This window comes from Nelusetta ayraudi, unplaced genomic scaffold (assembly GCF_046127955.1).
Source record: "Nelusetta ayraudi isolate G7.1 ecotype Tasmania unplaced genomic scaffold, CSIRO-AGI_Nayr_v1 ptg000050l, whole genome shotgun sequence".
In the NCBI taxonomy this organism is placed as follows: domain Eukaryota; kingdom Metazoa; phylum Chordata; class Actinopteri; order Tetraodontiformes; family Monacanthidae; genus Nelusetta; species Nelusetta ayraudi.
Genome location: NW_027466100.1, coordinates 3,594,033 through 3,619,242, shown reverse-complemented (window position 1 = coordinate 3,619,242; position 25,210 = coordinate 3,594,033). Strand labels below are relative to the sequence as shown.

Sequence of the window (25,210 nt, the reverse complement as noted above, 5' to 3'; positions counted from 1 at the left end):
GTTTCTAAAAGAATAAAAAAAAAAAATGGAAATATTACAATACAAACCAACTGTTGATAGTGGACATGGTAGCTACTTAAGTTACTTGGAGGCAAAGGATTGCACCTAAGTCTATTTGGCCCCATTCCAGGAGCATTTTAACAAATTTGCATCACTCATGCGTTTCTTTTTGTTATAAATGTCATAATCGGGATATTCTTTCCCCTCATTCAGTGGTTCCAAATATCACCACACTGGGAGTTTGTGGGTTTGATCCCTGGCCTGGTCACACCATCTATCCTTCTAGTTTCAATTCCCGCTTCTTCCTTCTTCCTCAGGGTCACGGGGGTCTTCTGGAGCCTATCCCAGCTGTCATAGGGTGAAGGCAGGGTGACACCCTGGACAAGCCGCCAGTTCATCGCAGGGCCACATAGAGACAAACAACCATTCACACTCACATACACACCTACAGACAATTTTGAGTTTCCAATTTGTCTCACATGCATGTTTTTTGACTGTGGGAGGAAGCCGGAGAACCCGGAGAGAACCCACACGGACATCATGCAAACTCCACACAGAAAGGTTCCAGGCCCGGAATGGAACCCATGACCTTCTAGCTTTGTCGCCTGGGTCAAACCAAATACTATAAAATGGTACCCATTGCCTCCCTGCTTGGCACTCAGTATTTGGGGTTGGACTTGGGGGGGTTGGATCAACAGTGAATCTCAGGCGCGACACTGCTGCTGCTCATCACACCCTCCGGAGGTCAGTCAAATGCAGAGGACAAATTTTGCATCCTTTAGGATGTGACAATCAGTGGGCCTTTAACCTCGTATCAACATCCAATAACAATTTTGGTGAACTATCCCTTTAGCAATACTGTAAAAGTGCCAAAAAAAAATTCAATGTCTGTATTTCAATGTTAGGACTTACGTGTGGTGATTCTGACAGACACTGGGGTTCCCTCTCTGTTTTGGACCAAAGCCATGACCTGCACCTCATACTGGGCTCCAGGATCCAGCCGGTCTAAGTCCACTGCTGTCACGTCGCCACCCACTAGCTGACTCCGCTCTTCACCACCTACAGTAGAACATAGATGCACACATGTGGATGGATCACAGGCTTACAGCAACAAACATATACTAAATATCATTTAGAGAACGACTCGTTCATTCTGAGAAAACATTTTTGTGCATTGTTTCTGGGTTCCAACTGCAAATGTCGAAAAATACGCACCATCTGTTCTCCTCCAAGACACGCGATAAGCTGTCGCCCCTTGAACACCAACCCAAGTAACACGTACAACTTCTAGGGTCTCCTGCACTTGGAGAGAGGTCACAGTCCCAACAGAGTGATCTGCCTCTGGATGTTGACGTGCAAAAGAAAAACCAGTCAGTAATTTTGCTTTGTATGTTTTCATTCATAGGCAAGTTTCTCCTGATAGTCAAACAACAGTAGTGATTGGCAGTGTTATTTATTGGCTTTAACCTGTTCGGATGACTACGTTGACGGGGCTTCCCTCTCGAGAGCCAATCATAGGAGAAACAAACACAGTGTAGGCCGAATCTGCCTGTAGTCCATCAATGGTGAAGGTAGACGTGTCAGCAGGCAAGTTACGAGTTGATTCAACTCCTGCACAGAGCAAGAAAAAGAAAAACTGGGTCTTTCTCTGACTGTGTTGAGGCAAGACCATTCATTCCTTTAAAATCAAAGCATAACTTATCTTGTGTTAACTGTTGCTTGCAAAACTCAAACAATTAGTGCCATGTCTTACCATTCTCATGACGCCAAGTGACCTTATATCCAGTGGCCCTATAGGACGGAGACCACACAACGCGTATCCTCTGGGATGAGATGCCAACAACACGAAGACCCGTCACGGATTCGCTCAGAGTGATAGGTCGTGGAGACAGTGTAGCCACCTCTCCAATACGCTGGTCAACCAAAGCTGCAACGCCAATAACTAGTCCCTCCTCTGGCTGCTGGCCAGATATTAAGTAGACTGTGGTCTGTGCTCCCGCAAATCGGGACTGCTCTACACCTGAAAAGCAGAATATAAAGCTTAAGGACATAAGTGTATACAAAAACAAAAAAAAACAAGGGGGCTGTAAACATCAATAGTTTCCTGCAACACCTACCATTTCCTTTTCTCCATGTGATCCTATAACCTGTTGCCCCTGTAACACGCGTCCAGGCAATTTGTATTCCTCGACCGTCTGAGTTTGCCATTCTGAGGTCGGTCACTCTGCCTGGAGCTTGCTCTGAAATCAAGGACAGACAGGATCTTGTATGTTAACCAAAGACAAGACATAGCATGTGTTTTGAACACAAGGAATCACAGCCACAGGAATTCAAGAAAAAACATTTTGGCCATTCTAGAACGCACCACACTAAGCTAAAACTGTGCTCAAATACGTGACTAGTATATAATGGCATTTTCAGCTGGTGCAGAATCAGATATCAGTGACAATTTGTGAAATGCAGCTAATTCCAAATTTGCACCTTTTTGGGTACGTTAAGTAAGCTAGTTCTCTGAAATAAAGCGTTGATGAGTAACATTTTGGAAGAGTAGCCTAATGTCAGGTGAGATGAGAAGCTTGAGGACACACCCATACAGTGTAAAAGTGGTTAGATGATGGAAGATACGTTCTCCCATCCAAATTGTCTGGGGTCTACTGCTGAGGAAGCCAAGAATGTAGGTGTACGTAGAAGAAGGAGCAAATATTCCTCAACTTCTGAACCAGTTTCAAGGGTACAACTGTAGTAAAGCTGGAACTGGACAGCACAAACAGCTTCCTTCCATAGATCTTACTGTTGTCCTGGTGAGAGAAGTACCTGTGTGGGTCTCTCCATTGCATTGGTCAAAGCAGATAAACAGCTGGTTTAGAGTCTTGATCACTTGACACATCCCGGAATTGTTGCTATTGAGGATCACTCAACCTGCCGTTTGTGTTTTAAATGTGTGTGTATACCTGGTCTAGCTGTTGTTTATGTTGTAGACCTAAACAGGCAACAAATGGTGTCCAGCCCGCGTGCTGCACTCACACGTATGAGTTTCTGAGTCAGACTGCTAAGGAATGCCAATGAGTCAATGGACAAGAAAAATAACAAGGATCAAAAGAAGAGGACCGGGGAAGGAGCAGTGTGGGAAACCAAACACAAATTAATGTGTGTCTGAGTGGAAGTTTCTGGAGCTCTGTGCCAGAAAGCTTTTACGACAGGATGCCACGATCCCACAACTTAAGTCTAGGATTTGAGAGCCTGGCTTTTATTTACCATCCTTTCAATCTCAGGGGTTAATCTTATGTCATTAACAACTTTGGGTTGTTGTTTAGTTTTTTTTTATAAAACATTCAGGTCTAGTCCTTCCCCTTTAGAAGTGGTCAAACAGCATTTATTAAGAAAGCAGCTCGAACAGATTTTAAAATTGTCTGTAGATGTAGAGTAAGAGTTTACAGAGAATGACTTGGAGACAGTCCACCCAGGTCAACAAACAAGCCACACCTGCAGGTTTCTTTTCCCAAGCTATCACCCATGTTGCCTTATGTACACATTTGTTCAAGCCAGAAATGTAACTTGTATTACGTTTACAAAATTTGTTGTCGTATTCTCAAAATTTTAATAGTAAAACATTGCACTGTGTAATGAAACTGTGAATGTGTCATTGGTCTGGATGAGAGGGGTTGTGATTTTAAAACAGGAAGAGGTGAGATAATCCTGATTGAAACGTATGCTGTTGAGTTAACTTCACAGCCCGCTGGCAAACCACTTTTAGCCAAGAGTTGCAATGACATCAGCACAGGTCATTTTCAGACAGAGGAGTCCACTGATTTAAAGGCTCAGCTGAGTGTATTTAGACTGGGCTTTGAAGCAGTTTAAAAGGGAAGATAATGAGGCAGCCCCTTGTGGGTAACCCCTGTGACCACAGTCCAACACTTAAGCTCTGCGCCACAAAAAAGGTTTAGTCTGCAGTACAGGCATTTTATATTCTTCCAGCAGTCTTTGATTTTTCAACGAAATGCAAGTTAAGAATGTTAACGTTGGCATAGTGGTTGGCGCTGTCGCCTCGCAGCAAAAAGGTCGTCAGTTAATTCCGTTCCTCTGTGGGGATATCTGTGTGGAATTTGCATGTTCTCCCTCTTTCTGTGTGAGTTGCGTTCTGTTTATCCTGTCCCAACAACCATCAGGAACATGTGCTAGTTTAACATGCAGTCCATGCGCATGGCCAAATGCCCTGATTAGGACCATTGGGACCCAGACCTGGTCCTGTGGTGCTGCCCAAAGCTCATCAGAAAAGGATGGGTCGGGCCAGGTATCAGGCCAGTAAAGTGCATTTCCTTCATTTGTAAACATTCCACTATCACTGCATTAAGATAGAAAAGAGTTTTCTTCTTTTCTCACCTGGCTTGATGTAAACGGTAACTGGGTCTCCTTCACTTTCCGCCACTAGCGCCGTGACACTGACACCATAGGATACTCCCACAATCAGATCTCTGAGGTCAAGAGTTGTCTGGTTGCCAAGGACACTGCGGATCTCCTCTGTTCCCGCTACATGACAATTACAGACAAACCAGGTTTTTCATTTATTCGTTTGTATTAAGCAGAACAAAGAATCTGTCAGATTATCCACTCTCCTGACCCTCTGTGTTCAGGATAATGATGCGGTACTGCGTGGCCCCTGCTACACCCGTCCAGCCGAGTCTGACGGTACTGCCCAGAGACTCCACGACCCTCAGGTTGGACACCTTGCCCACTGGTTGCACCTCTGCACCATCAAAAGGACAAAATACAAGGGTGTTTTTATCAACTGATACACATCTGATATACACATGTGAACATTCATCATGCTAGGAAACAACCAGGGATTTTTTATGAGCTTTAAATCTCTTGCATTGTGCCCCCTGGCTGAGTCACTGACCTCTGGGCGTAGTGGACACAGGTGTGGCCTCCTCACGACCCTCGTACAGCGTGAAGAGGTTGATGATATATTCTGTGTTGGGCTGAAGACCTGTCAGGTCATAGCTGGTGACGCTGCTGGGAAAGGAGAGGCTCTGCATACGACCTCCTGGAAGGAGTAGAACGACCACACGGTCAGGAGAACGACAGCAACTTGAAGAGCAAATGAGAAGAATACTCAGACAGTGAGAAGTAAACATGCAGTAAAAGTTCACAGAGTTCAGAGAAGTTGGGACAAGCAGGAATATAGTGCAATGATGTTGCTAGGTTTTCAACATCACAAGTCCTGCAACTCACAGGTGCTATTTCTGACCAATCCCAATATTTGTCTCTAAAAAAAAAAGCCACATTTTTGCACCAATTTTCAATTCAACAACTTTCTTGGCAAATAATAAACTTGCACTATGCAGTTATCTTTTAAGAGCTACACTTAATGAGTTTTTGTTGGTAGTCTTCCTGAAACTCAAAAACAGTAGCCAGAAGTATTTCACCCCAATTTTTTTCAATTTGAAAAGAAAAGACATCCACATAGCACAATATCTAAAAACTTGAGCATGCTCCCATAGCGTTGCAGGCCTGACCTTCCCCCTCCCTCCACTCCAGGCGGTAACCCTGGGATGATGGGATGTTCCTCCAGGTGAGGCGAATGGTGGACGGGCTGGTAGTAACCCCTCGGAGGACCTGCTGCTCTTGATGCTCTGAGGGAAACATATGTTGCATCATATTCCTGTCCCGTGATCAAAGTCAAACTCTCAGCTCATCAATCTGCCAGTGAAGGAGAGGAAGGCAACTGGAGAGATCTACATATCATGAAATGTCATGGAAGGGAGGCTGCACATAGGATTAATGCCTTGCACATTAAAGGCCCACTTGTTTCCTTGCTAAGTATACGCTGATTTATGGCAGACAGTCTCCTCCTCCTACACACACACACACGCGCGCGCACATACACACACATACACACAGTATACAGTATATCATCACCTATTAAAATAATAGCCTAAGGCATTTTCTTTTGAAAAAAAAATGAGTTTTTGACTTAAATCACCTCTTGCTAATTAATGCTGGCCATCTCTTTTAGTGTTTTCCACAAAAAATTGAAAAAAAAATGACATAGGCCATTATTTTAATAGGGTGATACTATATTACCAAAAGTATTTGCTCACCCATCCAAATGATCAGAATCAGGTGTCCTAATCACTTGGCCTGGCCACATGTGTATAAAATCAAGCACCTAGGCATGCAGACTGTTTTGACAAACATTTGTGAAAGAATGGGTCGCTCTCAGTAGCTCAGTGAATTCCAGAGTTGAAGCTGTAATAGCTGCAAAAGGTGGACCGACATCATATTGAACCCTATGGGTTAGGAATGGGATGGCACTTAAGTTCATATGTGAGTCAAGGCAGGTGAGGTAATATAGTGTATATACATACATATATATACATGTATACATATATACATATATATAGTGTAGTAACCCCTAATAACATATACATTGTCACCCTATTAAAATAATGGCCTACATACATACATATATACACATATGTGTATAATATGAATAGTTACACATATAGATTATACATTTGCACTACATGTAAGTATCTATTCTGATCTTTTACTAAAGCCACAAAACAGATTTTCTGGAGCAAAAAGCCTGTTTAAATTAGAAGGGACAGGCAGCTCATCACAAACCAGAGACACAAAAACTTGTCCCTCTACCAATTTAAACAGGAACCCAGAGGAGACAAACACACTGCAGAGAAATTTAAGTGAGTGCGGTTTTCCTCATGCTGATCGATGTACATGTCACTTTGATCGCAGAAGTAGGCCACGGTCCTCTATCGCTGACAGCTCTTTGCTGGTGCGGTGGCCCTCCAGTGACTCAGTCTCTCTATCGCTGGCTGCCATATGTGCGCCGCTCAGCGAGAGGCAGATGGCCTGTGCGTGTACAATCAGTGTGTAGGTGCTGGGAATGTTCTTTCAACCAACTAAACGGTACCACGTGTCGGTTCATATTAAGGGAAACAAACAAAGGGCTACATTGCCGGCGATCCTCCGTACGTGCTGTCAATGCTTAAACTCACCAGAACAAAAGAACAGTGTCGTCGCTGATTTAAAGCGCTGACTTGGAAGAATTAGAGTCAGGATCAGTAAAATATACGAGAGGCAACAGTTTGCTCTTGACACAGTTTCCTCGTCATGCGCTGGCACCAAATGTGGACGGAGGACTAGAAGCGGTCTGACAAACTCTTGTCATGCCAGTGTTTTGCATTGTTCGTGGTTGCTGTAATGGATGTAACCGAGAAAACATCTAAGCTTTTTACTGAGCGCTCAAAATTGTTCACAATGGGGGGGGGGGGGGGGGGGGGGGCGCAAGAAGGTGACTGCAAAAAAAAAAAGACCGCTTCTATAGTCTTTGTTTGTGGTCAGGAGTCAGATAATGTCCATGTTATTATGAACACAAGTTGCATTATGTGGCTTTGACATGAGGTGAATTTTCAAATGGTTCCTTTTCTTTGGATTTCTGCCCTTTTTAATGGAGCATTTTGAGCTCTGTTTGTTGTATTTGTTCAAATGCAGCTAATTATGGCTTTTCTCTTTAAGTTTGCCTTTAATGTTGTGTCTTAAATTTAATAAGGACTGTGTCCATTTACTACCTATACTTTTGCCGAAGGTTGCATTTTGAAGTAAGATGCAACTTGGCTGAGAAGCCTCATCCCTTGGCAACTGAAGAGGACACAAGCAAATAAGAACAAAACAGCTCGGATATAAATAGTAAGACAAAAAACAACGGAAGTGGTTTTGAAGGACACGACTGCTGAACACTGCTCGGACAATTATTGTTGCCACGTAATCATGACCACCCAGGTTCTTGTTGGGTTTCCAGTAAGAAGGAGTCGCATTTGGAAATGTGCATAATCACAATGTTTGGCTATTCAAGTTCGTTAGGGACCAACAGCATCGCTGGATGGGGCTTCTACAGGTTATGTCTAATGTTAGCATCTAAGTCAGAGAAATAATAATAAATAATAATAACAGGCTAATCTGAGAGAAGAACAAACAAACCTATCTTGAATCTTGCTGTGGCTACGGGACCTTCGGTGTTGCCATTGTACAGCGGGATGATGGTGACAATATACTCAGTGTCGTGCCGCAGGTTGGACAGCGTGTGATACGCGGTGTCGCCAGCGAGCTCCACCGTCTCCACATCTCGACCTTTATGTGATGAAACCAAAAAAAAAACAACAACAAATGCTAGCATTAGGGGAAAAAAAGTCGGAGGAAATGGGCGGTGCTATTGTTAGCACTACGTACGCTAGAAAGATGATCTCGCTCTTACCTGTGAACGGACCCCAGACCACTCTGTAGCCCCTCACACCGGGGACCCGCCTCCACTGCAGACGCACGCTACCTTCTGCCTCCGTTTCCACTGTCAGCTGCTGCACCGCCTCAAGGCGCACTGGCGGGGAAACAGTTGGAACCAATGACCATTTTCTCTAAAAAGCATTTTTGGAACATCTCAGTGACCGTCCCCCAACAACACAGATATCCCCACCCCACCATGCCCCACCCCAACCCCATTTTAAAGGTCCAGTCAGTGCATAAAAATTTTAAGCAAGCCTGACTGACAGTGCGTTTCATGTTCAGGCCAATGTCAGGCAGGCTTCCTTAAAAAAATGGCGGCGCAAGATGGCAGCTAACTAGGAGCAAGACCCTTGATCTATGTATATTCTCATATATATGAGAACCATTCTACTGGTAGGAAAAACCAAATTGCTTTTATTGTACTGCAGGTTTACACTTTTATCAATAATGTTTATTGGCAGTAGGTTAAGTTTTTGCGAATATAAATGGGCCTCAAAGCAAAACCTTGTTACATCATGACCCAGACATGATTATTAATCCTGTCACAATTACAAATAGACAAGGGATTCATTTTTCAGCAAATCAGAAGCTTCTTCTTCATCACCAACAAAACGATGACGATGAACCACAGTGTGAACTCACATGTCCGCGCGTTGAGGATTGATGGCGAAGCAGAGTTTCGGGGAAACAGGGGGTAAAGACTGATAACATATTCTGTGTCAGGCAGCAGTGACTCCAGGGTGACTGATGTGGCGTCGGCAGACAGCGAGCGCTCCAACAGCTCAGACGCCGGCTGACCTGGTCCCAGGAAAAACAACAGACGCAGGGGAGAATACGTTGGAGCCGGAACAATTATACATGAGTAGAAAATAGCAAATACTTCTCATGTTACGCCATTAGATAAATCCTTCGGTGGGTTGATGAGAGCCTTCGCTAATGAATTGTTTGCAGTTTGGGAAATGAATGCATCAGCAACAGGTGTTTGTTCTGTAAAGCTCTGTAGGACAACACGCCCCCAGCAGTTGCTTAAGTGGAACAAGGTGTTTTTTTTTTATTTTTTTCACAGAACTGAAGTGCAAAGTAGAATAGATTAAAGACTGTGTCCGTCTATTGCTTTGCCTACATTTACAGTTGAAACTAAGCTGAGAAACCATGTGACTTGGCACCGCAAGAGGACACAAATGAGCATGAGCTTAAACAAAAATAGTAAAAAAAAGACAGTGGAAGTGGTTTTGAAGGCCACCGCTGCTGTAGTCTGCTTGGATACAGTTTGCCGTTGCCATGTACAATGACTGAGGTTGCTGAAGTTGGACGTGCAGTCGCCAAATTTGGAGTGCAATAAACACAGCGTTAAAATTGTGTGGACCATAATTTCTCAAAGCGGGAACCATAACAGCAAACGTTAACAAGTCGTGTTCACCTCCCGGCTCTCTGTGAAGTCCTGTGCTTTTCCACAGACTTCAGCTTCTTCCTGCAATGTGCCGGCCAAATCTGGTCGTTTGGTTCATTCTGTTTATTTGTCATTTGCAATGTATCGCGTAAACACAACACACATGTGCTGTCAATCTGCTGAAGAATTGGTTGATGTTCTTGTTTTTTTTTGTTTTGTTTTTTTTTTAACTCGATGCAGAGTCTCCTGAAGGTGCAGAGTGTTGAGTTGTCGGCCTGGCCTCTGTCCAGACATGTAAGTCGTCGCTGTAAAGTAGCTCGCCAAGTAGCAGCCGACACCACAAACCAGGTCGTCACATCTCTCCAGAACATAGGACACATTTGAAGGCGTTTTGGAGAAGACAGTTTTTCTTTGTATTGTCTCAGCTGACACAAACATTTTTCGAGCCCCACATTCTGGAAACATATGTTTTATTGTTGCAAATCCCATGTGTTTGTGATATATTGCATTACGGATCACTCTGAACTGAAGTTTCCAAGTGTTTATTGCTTCTAGTCCGGTCAACCATAGCCTGCTTGGCCCCCTCTACACATTGCACTGTTTCATCCAGGTAGAACTGGATGTTTCAACGTGACGATGCCTCTTGCTACACATACCAAGCAAGTAAAAATAATTGTGTTGTGTGTGTCTGATGACACTTTTTCAAATGCAAAATCTAAACAATGCCCAATATCTTCATTCCCCCCATGACTGCAAGATCAACACAAGAGACTGTGGTCTTTCTCAGAGCTTCACAAGTGCTTTGTGTGTCGTTGAGCACATTTTACTCTGATCGGTGCTCAGAAGAACAGGTAGAAACATAGCACCACTCGTTACAGGGAGCACACTGAGCTCATTTGAATACAAGCATAGTACCTGTCCAAGTCATTGGGGGGGCTCCATTCGAGACTGGCACTCCTGCCACATGTTCACAGGAGAGGCTTTTTATATCAGCCCTCAGGGGCCACTTTGCTTTCCTGAATCATCAGCACTCAGACACCCTGACACTGTTATGATGCACACCACACCCTGTCTGTAGAAGTGCAGGAACAAAATTACTGACAATGCGTGACAGACGCAGGTTACCCACCACTGTCTAATTCTGTTGACGGTAACATGCATTTGATATTTAGGTAATGATTGAGCAGTAAAAGTCGCACTGACAGCAATGGCCTGAGGGGAGCTCCTGCTCCTTCGCACATATTTGACAGCTGTACATTCCCAACATGTTTCCAACCTCCCACCAACCTTTCCAAGCTAAACGTTATTGACAACTGTAGCTTGTTTTCCCTCGGTGTGATTTAACAGCGATCCTTCCATCTGCCAGATGTGTTCGGCGTCACAAGGTAAATCCAGTCTCAACAGCAGCGTTTAGAATCAGGACATTTTGGAAGTAACATGCAGAGATAAGTGTGTGTGTTAACTGACCTGCCCAAAATTCAACATCGACGGCCTGTGAGACATATAAAATGTGCAATATCTTAAAAATACACTTCTCAAGAGACTCCCTGAAGAATACCTTTAGTATGCAGAAGAACATTGGAAGACCCCTTAAAACCACCTTACTCGAGACATTCAGTAAGTAGCATTCATTGGCTACAACGGCAGAAAACACAGAGACTAGTTTGATGACAATGACTCCAAAATAGAGCATCTACCTTACATTAACGCAAAGAAAAAAAAAATATTTTTGCCAGAATGACATCTCCTGCAGGACCAACAGGCAGATAGACTCCAAGGCACTTATGCAGAAGGTTTTGACTTGGGCGACACCAGGGGTTTCTTTAATGCAACCATGTGTGTTGCATTAAAGGCCTAAACATCTACCACTCCAAAGACGGAGTGGTGGTGTTTCAAATTGAAACACCACCACTCAATTTGGTGTTTCAAATTGAAACACCACCACCACAGCTGAGATTGAACACAGAATCAACCAGATTCAACCAGAGCATTTTTGGAACATCTCAGTGACCGTCCCCCCAAAAACACAGACATCCCCACCCCACCATGCCCCGCCCCAACCCCATTGAAAATGAGTTCCTGGATGCCACCACAAGACTGAGTGAGAACAAGACTTCTTGATCAGATAGTATTTCAGTAGAAATCCTCGAGCAAGGTGGGAAACCTTTCTGAATGAGTCAAGATCACAAACAGGACCAATAGTGGGTTATTTAACTTTAAGAGCATAAGGGCAAAAAGCAGAGTGCTCACATCATGGACCACCTGCAGCAGACATCTCAAAGTCCTGTAGCAGCACCACCTTCCTCAGGTGGGAAGAAAGGGAATCAAACACCAGCGTCCTCAAGGTAGCCAACATCCTTAGTAGCACCAACCCATCACTCAGCTACATTGGACAGGACACGTTATTCAAATGTTCAACAGCCATGTCACAAGAGAGACATCCGGAACAGGATGGTCCATGAAGGCACAGCACAGAGAGAAATGGACCTCCATCCGCCAAAATGGCTTCTCACCCCACCACAAAGACAACCACTCACAATAGCAACCACTGCGGCCAGATGGTTTTGGATCAAGGATCAGTGTGTGTCTCTGTGTGTGTGTGCGCCTAACCTCTTGGTCCGTAGGTGAGTCTGTAGCCTTGCACGGGAGACGTGGGCCGATCCCAACCCAGAGACAGAGAGAAGAACCCTGCCTGGTCCAGACGTAAACTGGAGACCCCTGGTAAAGACCCTGAACATAATGATAATACAGTGATGTTTTTTGAGTTGATTCTCTTAGCTCACATTTGTCTTCTTGACTTTTTCCACTCACTGGTTCGCTGTTTTGCGGAGACAGACTCGCCCACACTGTTGGGATACTGGGCAATGACAGTCACCAGGTAGTCGATTCCTGACCTCAGCTCCCGCGCCGTGAAGGTCCTCCGACTGGCAGGCACGGTCTCCTGCAAGGGAAAAGGCACAGGTACCTCTCTATGAACGCTCCATGTTGAAACAAGTTTTTGCATACATTCTGGAACATAATGACATGTCCAACTCTCTTATGTAAAACACATCTGTCAGTGAACGTAGGTGGGAATTTTTTTGCTCAGGTTCCCTCCCATACTTTCATTTCTAGAACATCTAGAACATGACAGAGATCCACCCATCTACACGGGTTGGTGCTCAGGCCCGAGGCGTCCGCTTATCCCACAAATCATGACTGAAATGGCAGCTAAAACTACGGCTTAATTCTTCTTTCCTTTTGTGGTTAATGTTTTTCTTCTGCATGCCAGAAATATTCTCTTCATCACGTAGACCAACCTGACGCAGCTCCAAGGTCAGCTGCTGTCCCAGGCCAGAGAGGGGAACATACTGCACAGTGTAGCCACTCACGGGGCCCCCTGCTGGATTCCAACGAAACCTGAGGGAATCTGATGTCTGGCCGGTGAACTGAAGGTTGGACGGGCCAGAAAAGGCCTCTGAAAAGACAGACAATAAAGTTGGTGGTTGTGACCTGCTCATGTGTTTCTCTTCTCCATCTGTGCAGTTAAAGTGCATTTAACTTCCGACTGTAATAACACCTACACACACTGTTCGCCACATTAATCAGTGACTTAGTTTATGGTTCAAAGTGTTATGTCATATATATCTTATCTCATGCCCTTTCTTTGAAGAAACCAATACCATCTTACATGTCAATTTGTTTATAAAATTGTTTAAAGATGTCTGTCATGAATGCACTTTTCTAAAACAGTTTTCATTTTCGACATTTAAAATGGAGTGCTTGAAATGTTCTTTATCTTGTCTTGGTCGTCATGCAGTAGTGTCTTGATTATAAATTCTGCGCATCATCTCCTATCTATATCATCAAGTAAAACAAACTAAATGATCTTTTGAAGTAGAGCATAATACTGAAATGAGCCCACAAACCATCACTGGCATAGACTCCCCCTGCTCTGGAACACACTTGAGGGCTCACAAGTGGTAGAAGTGTGTTCAGCAGTTTAAAATCTCCTACGAAGAAGATGAAATCTCCGATGGGCTGTGAGGAGATCGTGGCCAGTTCATTCCTGTCGGCACTCTTCACACCTGAAAAACCAACGGAAATCTTTAATTTATATAAAAAAAAAAACTACAACAGCAACAACAACAAAATCAAAGTAGTAGAAAAATTGAGAGAAAGGTCGTACCAACTGCAAAAATATACACTCCTTGACTCCGAAGCTTCTGTGCAGGTTCCTGAACGTTGTCCTGTGACCTGCCGTCTGTGATGAGGATGCAGATCTGAAAGTTAAAGAGCCACAAGTTTATCACGCTAAGTGCTTTCTTAAAAAAAAAAGATGCGTGTGTGATGAAATGGTGACTCTACAGACCTTCGGTACATCTCGCCGGGATGCGGAGTTGAACAAATTATCTGCAACATATTTGAGACCAGCGCCGGTGCGCGTATTTCCCCCCTTGTAGTTGAGATTCTGCACAGCGTTGACCAGCTGAGTTCCATTCAGGTAGCTACTGAATGTAAATTCAACTCTGAAGAAGAGAAACAAACCATGAATGTGCAAAGCTGCAGCTAAAGCAGGACAGGTTGAGGAAAGTATGAGTCCTGCCAGTCACCTGGAGGTGTCGCTGTACTGTATGGCCCCAAAACGTATTCCTGTGGCGTTGACAGAGCTGGCAAATGGCTTGATGATTCCCGCCATGAAGCCCTTCACCTGGAGGAAGTTAGCTTGGCCAATACTGGAGGAGCCGTCCACCAGGAAGACGATATCTGCCGCCTGCACATTATTGCACCTCCCTACAAACACCGTGAAGAGAGAACATATGAGATCCCAGTGAAGCTACTGTCTGAAGAACAAACTGAGGAGAAGGATCGCTTTACCCTGAGCTTCAGCAGTCTGAAGGGCAGACAGGAGGACAGCGGACGTGACGAACCAGGTCCACATCTTCACAGCCTGCTCAAAAACAACATGTATTATACCTCAAACAATCACAACAATTCTGCAAGATAGGACAAACACATCCTACATATAATGATAAGTAAGTACAAGTTAACTTTGACAATTATTGCGCAAACTTTTAAAATCCATTGATCGAGAAAGAAATTTCCACTCAGGTCGATAACACAAAGAAAACCTGGCGTCAAAACAACCCAGTGTATGTTTCTCTAGAAGTGATCACTAAGCGTGACTGAGGACAATATATACTGAGGACTGGATTTTAGTGCAAATGTAACTCCAGAATAAGTCAGAAAGTGTAGGTATACTATGTTCCAAATAACTGCCGTTTGTGACATCACAAAGGGCAACGCTATTGATTCCAGGTTACCAACAAACAGCACCCCAACCAGGTATGCTGTTTAACTTTAACTAGCCTTTTACAAAGCTCCTCATACTACACCAACACCTACTCTGTGTCCTCTGTTCACTGAACAGGGACTTCATCTTCCCTGTGTGACAGTGGCAGTCCTGTCACTATGCCTCCAATTGATAATGCGCCCTGGCTACTTGGCCAAAGGGAATATCCCTTTGGCCGAATGGTTAAGCATGCATGGCTATTACCCGGGAGTCTGGGGTTTGAAGCCCGCCTAGGCCCTCTGTGCCTTGCCACACCTGCATTCCACAAGTACCTGTTCTGATCCAACCAACAGCTCTTAATCTGGCCCCCACCCAGTGGTTTGTTCTTCCATTTACTGCTATTGAAAAAAACTGACACTGATACACACATATTATTTGCACATCAAATTAAACCAGACCCGAGATAATGAAATGAAAGTATGATGCAGGGCTTGTTTGCGAGGACAACATTGGCTAATTCAAATCAGTTGACCACATTCATGGATTTTATTTAGGGCTTCTTATTGGGAGAGAGTAGTCTTTTAATAATTATTAACTCAAACAATAAAAAATAATGATGTGAAATATGAGTTTAGTAGTGGCATGCTGACACATAAGCACCGGCCAACAAGCTCTTGGATTGAGCATCTGCCCTGTTTTTATCTATAATCTTTTAAAAGTTGCTTCATAAACTCTTTTTTGGCACCAGATGTTAAAGTTTTGCCCCACATATGCAACCAAACAAACCGACCACATGCACATCCACAGCATCCTCCACAAAGCAAGGATCTAACCAACCGTCAGCAAATTGTAGAGTCAGTTCTTATAGCGAGGAAGAGATGATGTCACTCTGCTGTATCTTTTTCACCTCTAAATTGTAATTTAGCGTGCGTTTTAACAGCTATGTTATCATGCACCATGCATGAGATGTATCAGTTTGCCTCTATTTGTAGCTTAATGCTCCAGTGTTGGGAGCTGCAGTCAACTACTGTTATTGACTGGAGGGAGGAAAAGGAGATTCACCAACATGACTGTGCGGTCAACGACGTAAAAAAAAAAAAGAAATCCATCATAGTTCATTTAAAATTCACTTTTAACATTCTGCCTCATAAATCATATCATTGATCCCAGAGTTGATCCTTCAAACTTTTTTGAGGGTGAGGAAGAGGAAGAACAGGAGACTGCATTTGCAGGTGGCGCTTTTTCTGTTTCATCTTGTCAGCATCAACAGCCACAGCTCATAAGTGACAAGCAGCAACTATCAATTTCAGTGGCCGCCCGTGTCAACTTTCATCTCGTGAGAGAAAACCCAACTTAAGGACAGGGAACATTTTTCTTCGTGGCAGCATGTCTTCACATTCACCTTTTTGCAGCGGTTGATGCATGACACGGCGGCTACTGCAAACGGCTGACAGATGTTGAGCCAGCGAATAAACCTCCGATCTGCATTTTATGGCGATGGTAGCCAAGATAAACAATGTCACGGTCCAAAAACCATGAAAACCTTGAAGTCCATGACAGCAAACAAAGCATTTTTTTTCAGTTTATGAAAAAATGCAAACAACATTAGTTTCATCTGAAAATTGGTTGTAGCGTATACAAGACTGACTGTCAGAGTACAAATGCAAGACAGCTGCATTGAAGGCAAACACTGTCTTGTTAAAAGAGAAGCAGGCAAACAAATAAACTCATTGAACTCATGTTTTGCAGATATCTGTGGCTATGGTATGTATTTACAAACATATGAGTTATAGTCATTTTCCACTGTGTTTCCAAGAGCAGCATCTCCTCAGCTTACAAACACACTTTTGCAATAAAAAGTCTTTGCGAGCAAGAAGCACATTGTCTTTTCATCTTTTTATTTGTTCTGCAAAAGGGCAAAAAAAACAACTTTGATTGCCTGCAGCAAGTTGGTCATCATTCTAAATACATGGCTGCTACCTACGGCTCATGCTTTTCCTGTAAATCCACCAGCACGAGAGTTTGTTTTCTCTCACAAACATGCCTCGCGCACATAAAACTAACTTGTCACATGTGTGACATATGTCCTTTCCCTTTCCCAGGTCCTTACTTTAAGGCTTCGACACCTATAAAAAAGAAATTGTATACAATTACCCTCCTGCCGAGGCACGCCGGCTTGCTCACCTTGCATCCAGTTTCCTTTCTGACATGTATGCATTCTAATAAAGCGACGCATGTGCTGATACTGCGGTCACACCGTGGCCAGTTTGGCCAATTATAATTAAAAGGCATTCATCTTTGGTGCAATGTCAAAAAAAAAAAACACCAGCTAACAGCCAAAATAAGTGTCAGTTAAAATTATAAAGGCTGCTTTCTTAAACTTCCTGCTGCAGTTAAAACATGTGGCATGAACCCAAACCCTACTTTCAGGCCCTACTGTGCATATAATCCTGTTTGTATATGCAGCTTTACACTTATTTGAAAACCTCACTTGATAGATCACCTGACAGCTGTATCCCCAGCCCATTTGGTCTCATATGCACCTTGTCATTACAACCATCGAGAGGCTATTAGTCATGCATTTACCAAGTGCATTCCATGGCGGCGACAACACCTGGAAATGTAAAGGGAAGAAGTAAAAGTTGTGATTTGGGAGGTTGCACCTGCCCTACGCCACCTGGAAATGAAAACTTTCACCAGTGAATTATGACCTTTTATTTGTAAATTGGCATTAAAAACAGGTGAACTTGGCCTCCTCCCACAATCTAAAGAAATGCACATGAGATCAATCCGGAACTCTAAATCAGCCATAGGTGCAAGTACAAATGGTTGAGATGTGAATGAATGGATGGATGGATATTACCAGTTTGTGCAATATTAGATATATTGTTATTGATGTTAATGTGTCTCCTACTATAGGAGTATTGGCAGGATTTCCTCGACTGCTTGGCCGTGGCAAAGTGAAGTTGCAGTTGAAGTTGAAGTGGCTGTCTGCTGGGTGGCAGTGAGCTGTGTTGGATTATGTGCAAGTCTGCCACAGAAACCCATTAACATTGTCAGAAAACAGCATTGTAATATCTGTCCGCTTAAAGTAAAGGCACAGCAGCAAAGTGCAACTGCAAGTGATATGAAGTGGAATTCAGGTGAGTGTGACTGAGTGCAAAGCTATTGTGGCAAGGCGCAGAGGGCCCAGGCGGGCTTCGAACCCCAGACTCCCGGGGTAAATGGCCATGCGCGCTTAACCATTCGGCCGAAGGGACATTCCCTTGACCAAGTAGCCAGGGCGCATGATCAACTGGAGGCAAAGTGTCACACTATGTAAAATCCTGCGGCAAGACATTAAAGATCTGTGCTGTAAGTGACCCAAGTGGAGGCAACAGGGCATCACAGTGAACTAAGAGGTTTCTTTGGGGGTTTTTTTTGTTTGTTTGTTTGTTTTGTATTTTTGGAGGGAGTCACAAGCGACCTGTAGCCAGGGCAGAGGGAGCTCCCCCGAGCCTGAAGCTGATGTCAAACCCAGGGTGAAGTGCTCTCATCCCCTCTAAGCCCCTTCTCCCTCAGGTCAAGTACAGCATCGCTCACTTCCTCCATTAGCAGATTAGCATCTTTGTGTCTCCGTCCAAACTAAGCAGACCCCACGAAATAGCAGCTCTCCAATGTTCTATGTCCTCCTGTTGGAACAAGTTTAATGTTCCCTTTTAGCTTTGACCTGATGATTACAAACAGCAGATGGGCTGCAGGATGAGGAGCGAAAGCATTTGGTGCACGGTCAACAGCCTCATCCGTTCACATGAAAAACAAAAAAAAAACAAAAAAAACAAGTCTGCTTGATTATCAAGAGTTCTTTACAATATGGCCACACCAAAGGGCCACTTTCAATCAGGAACAAATGCTGCATTTTTCCACTCGCAGCACAAGAGGTGGAGTCACAAAAAACAAATGAGCAACAAATGAAAAATGAACAATGCGCTAGTTCCGCTAGGAACAACAGAAAATGTTGTCTCACGCTGACAGAAAATACCAAACTCCTACACGGATGACACACTTGGGATGCATCCAGGGCATAGCAGTACCAGAGTGGCGTGCCAAAAAAACTAGGCTCTAACAATGTAGTTAATGAAAGGATGCGAGGGCGGAGGTGAGGGACACTCGGCTCACCACCCCAGAGAAGGATTTGGCATTATTCAAAGCAAGAACAACAACCAAAAGGAAGAAGAAGAAGAAGATGAAGAAGAAGAGTGTCAGTGGGAGATTTCTTGGACTTGCCAGTGCCAAAAACCACAACAAAGAAATGCCCCTAAGACTCGGAACAGACAACATGGGACAAAGACAGATGAGGAAGTGGTGGAGTCTGACTCCCTTCCTCTCTGCAGCATCCCAGCCAGCCCGGGAATAGTGGCCCATCTCATTATCACCAGGGTTCAGCCGAGGTCAGGGAGGTTGCCCCGCGCGATTTCAATCACGGCCGATATTTGCCTCATCCTGACTCCACATTTCATACATTCGGATGAAAATTGATTTGATAAACAAATAAATGCCAATAAAAGTGCGTTCCTCGCTAAACTATGATTGAAGCAAGTCAGAAGAGGGGCGCCCACGGTGAGGAACTCGGCTGCGCGCCGAGAAAACAGCTGATGCGCGTAATTTGCGCAGTAAATGCGTGCAGCACTTCGGTGCCAGGCTTCCCCCGGTAATGCAAATCAATGGATTTCTGCATCGCTTCTTCCACACCGGAGCACACCGAGTGCTGCAATCGTGAGCGGCTCATCCTTCCTACCTCTGCGCCACCTGTGGCTTATCCAGCCCGAGATCTCCGCGCAACGTTTGGACACACGGCGCCGCTGCCTGGCATCGAAGTCCACCGTCGCAGTTTAGCAAAAAAAAAAAAAAGAAAAAGAAAAAGAAAAAAAAAATCTTATAAAATAACTTAAAAATATATATATGTGTATTTAGATTATTAATCAAAAAAGAAGTAAGCGAGGAAAAACTGGGGCGAAGGTATCAATGACAATATTGGAACAACCAAAAGGCAACTTCCAGGCTTCTTCCCGAGCGACTCAGCAGCAGAACTCGTGCCCGTGCATCTCTGCAGGAGAGCAGGCTGCGTGTGAAGGCGGCGCTCCGGTTCTCCGGGCTGCTGCAGAACAGTCTAGACTTGTTCGGATGCCTGTAGGGGAGTCCTCAGCTCTCCCTCTCTCTCACGCGCTCTCTCTCTCTCTCTCTCTCTCTCTCTCTCTCTCTCTCTCTTTTTTTTTTTTTTAATCCCCTAACCCCATTCTCTCCGTCCGTCCCTCCCTGCCTGCTCCTGCCTGTCAGACGTACATGCGCACGCGGCTCGAACATGAATAATTCTCACTCTTTAATTCTCTGGGCAGGGGCCACGTGGAGTTACCCCAGTCCACACTGATGGCCATTGCTGAACCAAGGCAAACCCATGTTTGACCATGACAGAGACAGAGAGACAGCGCAGGGTCAAATGTCTCAGGTTCTCAAAAGCAGACAATCAACAGACTGGCTGTTTTAAAAGTGGATGTCTGACAGCTTCCTCCAGCAAAACACACACTGAGCCCTCACTGAACACCCAGTTCCTGCCATCAAACAGTCACTGGATCGATTCAGTGTTCATTCCAAGCATCACATCAATATAAACATGTTAGCCAGCATCAAACCTTGCATATCGCTAAACTGCGACCAAACTGAGTGGCTGATGACTGCACATGGTTTCATCTCTTCTCGTTTAGACAGTGCAATACCATATTACCTGCTTTTGTCAAACATTCCTGAACCCAATCTGGATGTCAGCTCATGTGACCAGAATTGGCTTGCTGTCCAAAGGAACTACTCCAACACCAGAGGTCACGCTGTTGCTCAATGCAAAACACAGAAATGACTTTTGCAAAAACTCTTGCTCAATTTCCAATTAATGTTTATTTAATTACAATTGTATTGCCTTTTTTATGAGCCTGGTTAATATTAATACACTTTGTGATTTTGTATTTGTGTATTAATAAAAAAAAAGCTTAACTCGTTGACTTTCCTTGTGAAGTTAAATAAGGAATTGTTTGGGGAAACTTTCAGCACAATAATCATTAATAATAACAATATATCCCACCCCTCCACAGACACATCAGTTTCAATGCTTTCTCGCCAGAAGTTCACCACCAAACCAGCCTCAGTGGCTCAGGCTGCATAATTCATTTCAACATAAATTCCATGCTGTATAATTACAGCAATATAAGTTAAAATTGCGGTCATTCTTTAAAGAGCAACTTCCTGTATAATTAGTGTTGTATATGGACATGTTGTATGAACTGCACCTGTACAGTCTTGCTCCCCTCACAACTGTACTGCTGCCTAGTGTGTCCCAATTCTTTTGCTTTATTTTGTGGATTTAAATGATGAACTAACGACAAACTGTCGTTTCCTGGAATGAATGCGACTACTACTACTACTACAACTAATAATAATAATAATAATAATAATAATAATAATAATAATAATAATAATAATAATAATAATATTTTCCTAATCTCAGATGCATATTCAGCCACAGACTCAGTTGGTCTACTTAAATTTAAATCTCTTGACAATTGTACTGGGTTTGGGGTTAGAAAGTGATTCTTTGTGCAAAAGTCTTACTTCCCCATTTTGCAGTACTGTGGAGGGTTCTTATCAAACTATGAGTTTTGGGCTCCCACCTCACAGTGGCCAGAGAGTGGGCCAAAAAAACATTATTATCCTCCAATCCACCAATATAAGAGTTTGACCCAGGAAAAGTCAGAAACAGACAGACCCACATCTGACCACAGTTTTTCAACTTAGTAATAGTGTAATAAATTCTGAAATTGATTCAACTTGATAGGTTTGAAATAGACTCACACAGTTAACTCTCCCTTTTTTAATAAGTTTATCACATTTTTCCCGTTTTATCCTCCTTATGTATTTTCCATCTCCTTGATCTGTGTATTGGCCATTGTTTTTCAGCACTGCACCCAATATTAGAAAAAGAAAAAGTTATAGGTACAAACACATACGCCTCCATGTTTTTAGTTGAAAATATGCTGTGTTTTGCAAACATTTCTACTTGCCTCTCCGATAAAGATCCGGTTATTTTTCCATCCTTGCATCCTTGCCACAGAATGGGAAGAGGCTGTGCTCGAGCCCAACCTGGCACGCCAAGTGAGCTGTGTGAGGCAGATGTGTGGCACAGATTCAAATCCTTTTTACCCAACCAGCAAAGCCGAGCCGTGTAACCATGCTGCTCTAATAAAAACATTCCAGCATGAGAAAATATTTCTTGTCCTGATGCTGCTTTTTTTTTTGTTTGTTTTTTTTTCCCACACAGTGTTCCGCTGGAGACAATAGTCGTGAAACAACGGTAATACACTCTGCCAGGTTTGCCCCTCGGTTCGACATGAATCCCACCTTTTTGAACTTTGCGCAACTTCCCACTGTCGTAATCATCAACAGGCTGCGATTAAAACCTTGAGCACATGTGTCAAATCCGAAAACCCTCTGGGTAAAATGCGGTTCACCGCACTGCGGTGGCCCACCGGAGAATACAAAGAGGTTGATTACAACACTTTGAATTCAGACTGTACTACGGCAGCGCAGTTTCCATAAATTACATTACCCAGAGCCGGATGCCTGCCCCGGCTGCTAAATATCCCCCAGATAGTGTCCTTTACTAACTGTTTCCAGCAGTGGGAATTAAGTGGTTGGAGCTTGTAGCACAAATGGAAACAGTAAAGTGAAATGAAGGTTATTGAGCCAAATTTGTGATTTCCGGTGTGCTATCAAAAACTCTACACATTGGGAGACAATTTTTTATATATTAGGGACAATTAAATAGTCTTGTTTTCACATTTACATGGTCTTTTAAGGACAACTGAAACACAGCTGTGGGCCAGAATAAAATCACGAACATTCCCCTGCTAGAGGTCAGAAAAGGGAGCTCTGAAGAGGAGGCATCGAGAAAAAAAAAGAAAAAAGAACTGAATTCTTAGACCTGCCGGCATCTTCTGGGTGGAGTTGGACCACTCGTGGGTTTGTAGGGTTTATTTGTTCAGTTGCTGTGGGCTCCAGCTATTGTGATTGTCTCTGTTATAATTATGCTTCAAGAGTGGTGACTGTACAACAGAGTTTCACACGCAGTACCAAAGAGAAGAAGAAGAAGAAGAAGAAGAAGAAGAAGAAGAAGAAGAAGAAGAAGAAGAAGAAGAAGGGGAAAAACCCCATAGACCGCATGGATGGATCACATCTTGTCCACATCTTGTTGGTGGATGCCTGAGATAAAGGATGTGGAAACAGTTGCGTATGGACGTGCAAACAATTTACTTGACTGTTTTCCAGACAGTCTGAAGGGGCCGACCTCCAAATAATCAGCCGGGTGGTTCAAACGACATCTCTTAAAGCAACATCAGAGTGCATCTTGTTGTTGGAGTACACACATGCCCTCCCACAGGCCGCTGTCAGTCGGCAGGTGTGAACTAGTTTTTTTTTATAGGGTGACAGGTGGATATTTAAAAAACACTAAATCTAAATTGTTTTTTTTATGTTTAATTAATTTGTTCTTTCTGATTATACTCATTATTACATTCATTGGTAAGAATGTAATAATGAGCTCAGTTGACAGCTGACGCTCTCCACAGTTTTGCGCTGTAGCACTTTAGCAAAGAAGACGAAACAATGACCGCGTTTCTTTGCATTCCATTCCTTTCCTTCTTCTGACAGACACTGATCTTCCTTTTGTCCTCCTCCAACTGTTGCCCCCCAGGTTTAACTGATCTCACTGCATTTAGGAAATATGTGACAAGACGGGCCATTAGGGATTACAGGGGCTTGTTGTGTTTGGGGAATACGTTCTCTCGCGTAGTCGTGCGAGTGCTGAGACAGTGACAAGAGAAACCTGTCACCTTGTTGGAGAAGAGACGAGAGAAAACCGTTCAGTTTGCTTGGAGACACACTTAAGAGCCTTTTTCTGCTTTATTTTGAGTGTGACTTGGCTTGCCGCATCATGAGGAATTCACAGGCTCCTGGCTGACATGCAGAGCTGGAGATGAGGGAGGTGAATCGCTCCAGACATTCTGTTTTTATCCTCGACTGCCCGTGGTCTTTTTCCCCCCCTTCAAATACCACCTGTCTGATTGACAAACAGCACAGTGACCTACCTCTCTTACAAAGACAGATGATCTGGTTTAGTGAGATAAGAGGCAAGAAAGCGCAAGAAAACATTTTTGGACGAGCTTCCCACTTTAACCCCAAAATCCCAGTGGCTCCAATAACTGGATTGGATTGGATTAGACTGGATTAGATTAGATTAGATTGGATTAGATTATAATGAGTGGCTTGTTGTTGAGGTCATATCATCAAAAGAGAGCTATGTCAGGTGTGATGTTTTGGAGGTAATGAAAGAGATAAGTGGGTTCATAGTGGCAGTGGAATAAACAGAAGTCGTCCATTGGGGGGAAGCTATTAAAGTTAAAGACAAACAAAAAATATTGTTTAACTGCAATATGACTGCAATCAGAATTAAAGAGGTTTTGAGCAGCAGAGTTATGGATATTTGTCTGAGGGGTGACAAATAAAAACTGGAAAGAGCCTCTGAATGTGTCTTTATGGATGAGGGAACTTGTGATGTTGTTGTTGTTGAGTGTTTTAGCACCATGAGTGAGGTCATCGGTAAAGTGTTTTAGAAAAGTGACAGATAGTTCAAGGTGCTGGTGGGATTACATTGGGGCTTAAATGGGAGTTTGCAGTGGTGATGGACAGGTTGACACCCCAGATGAGCCCCAGGTGACTGTGTTAGGTCACAGTGCACACGCACGGCAGTGTAGCATCTGTCGTTACAACAGCGAGGGAGAACTGGAGACCATAACTGGTGGGATTATCCCTGGCGAGAAGAAAAATGGGAGAAGTACAAAGCCAAACCAACCAAGTAAGTATACTGTAAGTGCTGAAGGATTAAGGATGGCAAAGGTGAGCGAGTTTAACATCTTGGGGTCAGATGAAGGAAGTGGCCAGCGTGCTTGAGTGAGAGGGGCACACATATAAACACTGGTGTAAGTAAAAACAGAGAAGTTTGAAGATCTTATTCAGACTCACCGACTGGAACATTACCCAGTACCCATTCTGTTAGATGTATGACACATGTTCATTTCTGAAAAAAGTCATAGAAAATATTTGGGCCAGGTAAGTGATTGGATGATCCTTCTGTCTGTCATCATCAAAGCCCAGACAACTGTTCT

At 43.7% G+C, this 25,210-nt stretch overlaps 1 protein-coding gene across 1 annotated transcript in view; it reads right to left on the bottom strand.

The window, feature by feature from the left end:
- The window catches only part of col7a1 (collagen, type VII, alpha 1), a 54,673-nt gene extending 40,060 nt beyond the window's left edge, over positions 1-14,613 (bottom strand). The window contains exons 1-20 of the mRNA XM_076036908.1: positions 14,549-14,613; positions 14,284-14,464; positions 14,043-14,199; positions 13,860-13,953; positions 13,600-13,758; positions 12,991-13,148; positions 12,503-12,632; positions 12,302-12,421; positions 8,944-9,099; positions 8,276-8,395; positions 8,002-8,151; positions 5,517-5,633; positions 4,898-5,044; positions 4,619-4,744; positions 4,381-4,527; positions 2,118-2,240; positions 1,754-2,020; positions 1,468-1,611; positions 1,216-1,341; positions 913-1,059 (exon numbers count right to left, since the gene is read on the bottom strand). Of these exons, the coding sequence (XP_075893023.1) occupies positions 913-1,059; positions 1,216-1,341; positions 1,468-1,611; positions 1,754-2,020; positions 2,118-2,240; positions 4,381-4,527; positions 4,619-4,744; positions 4,898-5,044; positions 5,517-5,633; positions 8,002-8,151; positions 8,276-8,395; positions 8,944-9,099; positions 12,302-12,421; positions 12,503-12,632; positions 12,991-13,148; positions 13,600-13,758; positions 13,860-13,953; positions 14,043-14,199; positions 14,284-14,464; positions 14,549-14,612 (2,833 nt within the window). The 5' untranslated portion in view covers position 14,613. The remainder of the gene's footprint in view (positions 1-912; positions 1,060-1,215; positions 1,342-1,467; positions 1,612-1,753; positions 2,021-2,117; positions 2,241-4,380; positions 4,528-4,618; positions 4,745-4,897; positions 5,045-5,516; positions 5,634-8,001; positions 8,152-8,275; positions 8,396-8,943; positions 9,100-12,301; positions 12,422-12,502; positions 12,633-12,990; positions 13,149-13,599; positions 13,759-13,859; positions 13,954-14,042; positions 14,200-14,283; positions 14,465-14,548) is intronic.
- Positions 14,614-25,210: the final 10,597 nt, after the last annotated feature.